At 30.6% G+C, this 8,563-nt stretch overlaps 1 protein-coding gene across 1 annotated transcript; it reads right to left on the reverse strand.

Annotated features, from left to right (window-relative positions):
* Positions 1–5,020: 5,020 nt before the first annotated feature.
* On the reverse strand, positions 5,021–7,534 carry LOC148240392 (uncharacterized). Its single transcript, XM_088210051.1, has 5 exons — positions 7,258–7,534; positions 6,985–7,173; positions 6,777–6,887; positions 6,565–6,678; positions 5,021–6,440 (listed from the first exon to the last, which is right to left on the reverse strand). Exons 2-5 carry the CDS (start codon positions 6,985–6,987, stop codon positions 6,084–6,086), a joined length of 585 nt encoding a protein of 194 aa, XP_088066177.1. The 5' UTR covers positions 6,988–7,173; positions 7,258–7,534; the 3' UTR covers positions 5,021–6,083.
* Between the last annotated feature and the right edge of the window lie 1,029 nt (positions 7,535–8,563).

An 8,563-nucleotide genomic window follows, 5' to 3' on the forward strand; every position in this document is an offset into this window, starting at 1 on the left:
CCTATCAGTATGTTAATACAATTTACATATAATTTCACTTCATTACATAAAATATGTCGAGTAGCATGCATGCTATGAATGATAACACTATTTACATACGATCTATGCATTTTAAGTCTACTGCCTAATAATAACTATAGTCATATCTAATACCCACATCACACACATGTATTATACACATCATAAGATATATATGATGATCCTTGTGAACACGTGTATATGTAAAGTGTGATTAAAAGAAAAAATTGAGTAATTAATGGTGTCTCCAACTTAATAAAGGTTATCGTAATTTATATAAGTCTAATATTAGTTATATATAAAATTTCATCCAAATGTTCACACCCTATAAAAGAAATTCATCCTACATTTACACACTTGAAAGGAAAAGTAAAGAAGAAATTAATTATTTTTAATTAATATATATATTAATGGTTTTAAAATGAAGATGGAACAGAGAAATTAATATTAGGAAGTTATTTTAATTAAATAGAAACAAAAAAAAAGGTAAATAATAATAGGTAATGAGGTCCATGCATTTAGTGTTCAGTTTTGGACATGATAAATACACAAAATGCATAGCATTTAATTCAATAGATAATTTTATCTGTAATATTATTGCTGTCAAAAAGTACTTTACTTCTAGCAGAAGGAAAATATATAAATTTGGGATATAAACATAAATTATTTTTCTATAAACCTTCTCTTTATATCTTGTGCCAACTAAAAAAATTTCAATATTGTACATATATCATTAATTAAATTTTAAATGTAAGAGTTAAGCCTAAAATTAATTACAAATATGAAATTAAAAATTTAACATAATCAACAATTCAACATATCGTATGTATGAATCTTTTACTGTATACAATTTATTAACTAAAAATATGTAAATTTTGTAATCATATTTTTTTGAAAAAATTCTTCTCTCCATAAACTCCTTTATTTTGGACTTGATAGATATGCAAAATCCTTAACATTTAATTCAGTAGATGATCTAACCTGTAATGTTATTGTTGAGCAGTCAAAAAGCATTATAGTTTATGAGATCTATAACGAGGATTATTCCAATCAGTAGAGATTATTCCGATCAGCTGTGGAAGTCACAAACTTTATAGTTTATGAGATCTACCCAAACAAGACAACTCCCAAGCCAAGGAAGACAAAAGCAGAAGAAGGGAGTAATTTTGCGGTGCCAACAGAAGAAGAGAATACCCTAGGGAGGAAGAAGGTTGGCAGGCCAAGAAAAAATAAGGTGGATGGGGAACGAGGGAGTACCCTAGAACGAAAGAAAGTTGGCAGGCCAAGGAAAGGGGTGGATGGGAAATAAGACTTCTTCGGTATGTTGTTTTTGAGTGTATATATATTGGAAATGTTAAAGTCATCATTAATTTTTTGATTGTAAAATATTTTATCTAGACTCTTTTATTTTTTTTGTTGTGCAAGGTACATGTGGTGAGGGAACAAAGGAAGAAGATGGAGAGAGAGAAAAGACTCCATCAGTGAGTGGAGTGTATTTATTATATATATGTGTGTATATATATAAGATGCTTAGATAGAAATGCATATAATAGTTTCTCAATGTGCAAGATTTTGATCAAAATGTACTTAGTTCGCCTGTTAATTTACACATATCAACCAAGGAAGAAAACCAGAAGGGGGTGGCAGGAGATATGCCTTTTGTCATTGATGAAGTAGTTAATTAACATATAAGACTGAAATTGATATTTTTATTCATGTGCAGATTATTGGATTTAACTTGGTTTTGTGTGATTGTATAGATGATGAATTCTTCAGGTACAAGATCCATAGATTCCGAGATAAAGAAGATAGCAAATGAGAATGATTAAGCCCAAGTAACTCACTTAGCCTCATTACATAATATGTAGTTATTAATAGGTGCATGTAAAAGAAAATTACAGTGACTTCATTTTTTAGTACTTATAGATGACAGTGAAGACAACAAGGGAAAGAGAAAGGGGGCAGAATAATCAATTGATCCTATTGTAATAAGAATGGTTTTTACACACTATACATTTATAAATTTTATCGGTGAAATAACTTCGTTTTTTATTTTTATAGATTACAAATTTTTATTTGGTGGGTACAATTTGATAAATACGTAAGTTGTTACACGGTTATGCTATAAGTAAAATTTTTTTTTAAGCGGAAAGAAAAAAAGAAAAGTTATTCTTCATGAGATAGAAGAAAATACAGACAAGTGTAACTCAAACTGTAAGCCAAGACGTGTATTGAAGAGGTATGATCAGAAGATGAAGGAGAAGATTCTAGAGTCTATTGAGAATTCCCTAGAAGAGCTATTCATGAGGATGAGCTTACACTCAAATAAAGGTATTTCAATCAATGAAAAAGATAACAAGAGAAATAATGATGAGGAGCAAAAGATATATACCGGTGGTCTTTGTGAAAAAAACACAGAGGACCTCCAATGCTTCTTTCAATCTAAATCTAGAACCATCTGTAAGTCTCTCTTAACTAAATTAATGGGTAAAGATATAATATTTCAACCTAAACCTAAAACCACTAAGACTCGTATTTCGGCGATCATATATTCTTTTTGTATTGCTTTTGCTTTTGCTTAAGATGTTACACATATATGAACATCAATTAAGTATTTATTTAAAATGTAATCTTACATTTAAGATGTAAATTCACATTAACTAACTATAATAACCTATAGTAATCATATACTTTCTTACTAGTTACTCTTGTAATATCATAACATTTTATGTCTAAATCTAATATAATTTTAAAACTAATTAAGTATTATATAAGTAATACATCGTTTGTTAATATTATTCTATCTATACATTATCTCCTCATATGAACTCTTTATATGGTGATCATATTAGGTAAGAATCTAACGGTAAAATTAACGACATTGATTTGATTGTTGCAGCTGCAACTGATGAAGAGGCAGCAATAGAAATAGAGAAAACGACTGTGGAGATCATAGACAAACAATTATTGGAGAACTTGAATCTACCAACGATGCAATGCAATGAGAACATTATTTTGTCTTTTGCAAATAAAGATTTCGATTTGCTAATTAACCGAGTAGATAGAGCTATTAAATCTACAACATAAGATGTTGTGGGTTAAAATTGATGTTGTGGGTTTTACAAATAAAATTACTGGCTCCACAATTGAAGAATTAGAGAAAGCTATTCAGATTTTGAGTCAACAATGAAGGAGGGTCTTCGTCTCCCAGACCACCATAGATTTTAATCACCATATTTATACTTTCTTAATTTTTTAGATATTTTTGTTATATTAAACCCTTTATCATTAGAGATCTCTTTCTATTGCCATTTTGACTTGCTACTAAGAATCTCATTCCTTACATATAATATACTTCTCAGTATGCGTGCAGCATATAGTTTACATATGATATATGCGTTTAATATGATGTATAACTTCATTTTCGTACATAACATATGCCCAGTAGCTAGCACGCATGCAATGAATGTTAACACTATTTGCACATGATATATGTATTTTAAGTACAGACAACTTGTGCTGCCTAATAATAATAATAATCGTATCTAATATGCACATTACATACATAGAATATACTCATCATAAAACATATATGATGATCCTTGTGAATACATGCATATGTATTATGTAATTAAAAGAAAGGATTTAGTAACTAATGGTATCTCCAACATATCAAAATTTATCACAATTTGTATAAGTCTAACATTAGTTATATGTAAAAACTCATTCAAATCACATCCATATAAAATAAATCGGTCCGCATTTACACACCTGAAAGGAAAATTGAAAAGAAATTTAATAATTATAGGTTATAAGATGAAGACGGATGCCGACAATTAATATTAGGAAGTTATTTTAATTAAATAGAAACAGAAACGGTAATTAATAATGGGGAATAAGGTTCATGCTCTTTAGTGTTCAGTTTTAGACAAGATAGATATGCAAAATCCACAGCATTCAATTCAATAGATACATTTTACTATTGAGCAATCAATAAGCTTTCACTATCTGTAAAATATATAAATTTTAAATATGAACAGAAAATGTCTATTGGTAGAATAGGTAAGATGTTTTTCTCTATTAGTATAAACATTCTCTTTATATCTTGTGCCAACTAAAATAGAAATTGAATACTGTACATGTATCATTAATTAAGTCATAATTATAATTAATTAGGCATTAAAATTAGCTATGAATATAAAATTACAAGTTTAACTAAAAACAAAAATTTTATAAAGTTTTCGTATTCATTCAAAATATTCCTAAACTAGATTTAAAGTATCAAATACCTTTTTTTACTAAAATATAAGAGAATTATGCAATTCAAAACATCAAGTATATGTATCTTTTACTAAAAAATATATATATTTTATTAACTAAAAATGAAACTTATCATAATTTCTATAAGTTTGATATTAATTATATATAAAAATTGATCCGAATGTACACGCCATATAAAAGAAATTCATCCTACCTTTACACACTTGAAAAGGAAAAGAGAAAAGAAATTAATTAGTTGCAATTTATATGTATAATATAGGTTATAAATGAAGATAAATGAGAGAAATTAATATTAGGAAGTTATTTTAATTACATAGAAGCAAAAAAGGGTAATTAATTGCAGGTAATAAGGTACATGCATTTCAGTGTCTAGTTTTGGACATGATAGATATGCAAAATCCATAGCATTAAATTCAATAGATACATTTCATTGTTATGTTAATGTTGAGCGGTCAAGAATCATTTTGCTTTCACTAGAAGGAAAACATATAAATTTTTGATATGAACAAAAAATGTCTATTGATATTGATAAAATAGGTAAGATATTTTTCACTATTAATATAAACATTCTCTTTATATCTTGAGCCAATTAAAAAAATTTGAATATTGTACATGTATCATTAATTAAATTATAAATGTATTACTTAAGAATTAAAACTAACTATAAATATAAAATTAAAAATTTAACTAAAAACACATTAAATTTTATAAAATTTCCATATTCATTCACAATATTCTTAAATTAGATTAAAAATATCAAAGACGTTTTTTAGAACAAGACAGAAAGGAAAGAAAAAAAATGAAGAATCCATCCAAGGTTGCCATCCTCAATATATATGACCGTTCACTACTTGATTCATCTCCAGATAAACATCTCTCTCTCTCTCTCTCTCTGTCCCTCTGTCTATCTATCTATCTATCTATCTATCCCTGTACAACATGTCCCACACAAAAATTGAGAGTCTAGAACTCTCTGGTTTCGAAATACAGCCATACATTGAGCAACATGAAGGGGCAGGTGCATCAAATCAAAATTCAAACGCTAAAGGATCAGAAGCATCCAACATCTTCGATCAAGTACGAGCAATGGTTGGAGTAAGTATCGAAATATGCATATGTGCTAAGGATTCGATATGTTTTTTTATAACTTTTTAAAATGCTCCATCTTGATACAGAAAAGGGTAAGGGAGTTCACTTCAGACGACCTCGTTTCTCCCAAAACGAATAACCGGTACACAATTCGGCAAAGAACCAAATGTTGGACTATAGAGCGACGACAGCGTGTAACTATGAGATATGATTCAGTTAGTCCTATTAATTTTTTGAACTTAACAAGTCTTTTTTAGAGCGTGCATCTAGAAATTAGAAATTTATATATGGTTACTCAAAAACCTTGACAACATTTACTTGATGTGTTACTGCAGTATTTCATTCATAGGGAATCACGGGGATTATTCCGACCAGCAGTGGAAGTCACAGACTTTATACTGCAGGAGGTCTACCCAGAGAAGCCGATTCCCAAGCCAAGGAAGAAAATAACAGAAGAAGGGAGTAGTTCTGCAGTGCCAGCAGGAGAAGGGAGTAGTTCTCCGGTGAGAAATAAGGTGGGAAGGCCAAGAAAAAATAAGGTGGATGGGGAACAAGAAAGTATTCCGGTAAGAAGGAAGGTTGGCAGGCCAAGGAAGGTGGTGGATGGGGAAAAACCGACTTCTTCTGTATGGTGTTTTTTCGTGTATATACATACACACATTGGAAATATTATGGTCACAATTAATTTTCTAATACTAAAATATTTTATGTAGATTTCTTTTATTCTTTTTTGTTGTGCAGGTGGATGTGCAGAGGAAGGAAAAGGGAAAGAGAAAGAGGATGGAAGAAGAGGTCGATTTATTTTTAATTAAATTGACCACCTTCCTTGGCCTGCCAACCTTCCTTCTTACCGGAGTACTTCCTTGTTCCCCATCCACCTTATTTTTTCTCGGCCTGCCTACCTTCTTCCTCACTGGAGAACCACTCCCTTCTTCTGCTTTTTCCTTCCTTGGCTTGGGAGTCGGCTTCTCTGGGTAGAGCTCATATAGTATAAAGTCCGTGACTTCCACCGCTGATCGGAATAATCCCTGTGATTCCCTATGAATGAAATACTGCAGTAACACATCAAGTAAATGTTGTCAATGTTCTTGGGAAACCATGTGTAGAGTTCTCAATTTCTAGATGCATGCTCTGAAAAAACCAGCTTGTTCAGTTCAAAAAATTAATGGGACTTACTGAATCATATCTCATAGTTGCACGTCGCCGTCTCTCTATAGTCCACCCTTCGGTTCTTTGCCTGATTGTGTACCGATGACTCGTTTTGGGTGGAATGAGTTGGTCAGAAGTATACTACCATCAAGAAAATTAACCATTTACCAATTTTCTACAAAACCCATTTGACATACAAGATGATAGGAGAGATTTAAGCGACAGAAATATTTACTAACCAGTTGGATGTTATCAGCTAAGACCAGAAGATCCTCTGGAAGGGTAAAAGAAACTGTGGCTCTTCCTGCTACTGGACATTTCTGTCGTTTCTTAGGTTGCTGCTGGTGCCCCTACACACATCAAGCTGTAATCTAAAAAACCTAGAAAAAATTTGATATATATATATATATATCTCTATACACATATATATGCAGATTGTGGACGCACCATTTGACTGGGTTCGTATGGATGGACAATTTCTTCATCAGGCCTTCTGAAAGAAATGGGGATAGCTGCCACGGTCTCAGATGCAATATTTTCTCCTTCTGCAGCTAACCGTTCTGCCTCGGCTGCTTCGCGTGCTTTCTTCTCATTCTCTTCTTCTTGCACCTTCGCTCGCAACTCCCTTACCCTTTTCTGTTTCAAGGGGGAGCGTGTTAGTAAATTTATTTTAAAAAACCCCATCGGATCCTTCGCATATCTGTATAGTTCGATACTTACTCCGACTATAGCTCGTACTCGATCAATTAAGTTTGATGCTTCCGATCCTTTAGAGGTTGAATTTCGGTTAGATGCACCTGTCTCTTCATGTCGTTCAATGTATGGCTGTATTCGAACCAGTGAGTTCTGAACTCTCAATTTTTGTACGAGACATGCTGTAAATTGAGAGAGAGATAGAGAGAGAGAGAGAGAGGGAGAGAGAGGGACACACACAGAGAGAGATACAGAGAGAGAGAGAGAGAAATGTAAATTGAGGATGGCGGCGTTGGATATTTTATTACATATCTCTTTTTTTTTTCCCCTTATTTTAGAGTAAAAGAAACATATTTTATTACATTTTATATTTTTTTCTTAACCTAAAAAATTATTAACTTTTATTTTTTTCCGTCCATCTACATCTCTTTTCTCTTTTTTCCCTCTTTCAATCCATCCCCTTTGCCCACTAATAAATCTGACCAATTAAAGCTAAAAAATCTGCAATTATTTAATAACAAATATAGTTTTTATCTCAGCCTACTAAGCCTTATATATTATGTGTGTGTGTGTCTGTATATATTTGTAATAGCATAATATTTTCATATATATATATATATATTCACATATTGATAATTAAATAATGCCCTTTATTAAAAATTTTGAGCACAAATAAAATAATAACTTTTTGTCTTATTTTATTATAAAGATATTCTTGATACATATTTAGTTTTTCATTATCAAATATTTTTTTTGAAAAAATATATATACGTGTGAACAAATAAATAAAAAAATATATATGTGAATACAACTTCGAACTAAAGTGCTCATTCCCCATTATTAATTACTGTTTTTGTTTCTATTTAATTAAAATAACTTCCTAATATTAGTTTTACGCATTCGCCTTCATCTTATAACCTATAATTATTAAATTTCTTTTTAATTTTCCTTTAAGGTGTGTAAATGCAGACCGATTTATTTTATAGGGACTTAATTTGAATAAGTTTTTATATATAACTAATATTAGACTTATACAAATTATGATAAATTTTGATATGTTGGAGATACCATTAGTTACTAAATCCTTTCTTTTAATTACATAAAACATATGCATGTATTCAAGGATCATCATTTATGTTTTATGATGAGTATATTATACGTACATAATGTGCATATTAGATATGATTAATGTTATTATTAGGCAGCACAAGTTGTCTGTACTTAAAATACATATATCATAAGCAAATAGTGTTGGTCTGTACTTAAAATACATATATCATATGCAAATAGTGTTAACATTCATTGCATGCATGCTACTAGGCATATGATATGT

Source organism: Carica papaya, chromosome 8, assembly GCF_054855325.1.
Source record: "Carica papaya isolate Zhongbai chromosome 8, ASM5485532v1, whole genome shotgun sequence".
Taxonomy (NCBI): domain Eukaryota; kingdom Viridiplantae; phylum Streptophyta; class Magnoliopsida; order Brassicales; family Caricaceae; genus Carica; species Carica papaya.

Excerpts from the sequence above, each read along its gene's own strand:
- LOC148240392 (XM_088210051.1), bottom strand. Across the intron at positions 6,679-6,776 it reads TAGCTGATAACATCCAACTG|TATACTTCTGACCAACTCAT; the intron begins GTTAGTAAATAT and ends TCTTGATGGTAG. Across the intron at positions 6,441-6,564 it reads CAACTATGAGATATGATTCA|TATTTCATTCATAGGGAATC; the intron begins GTAAGTCCCATT and ends GTGTTACTGCAG.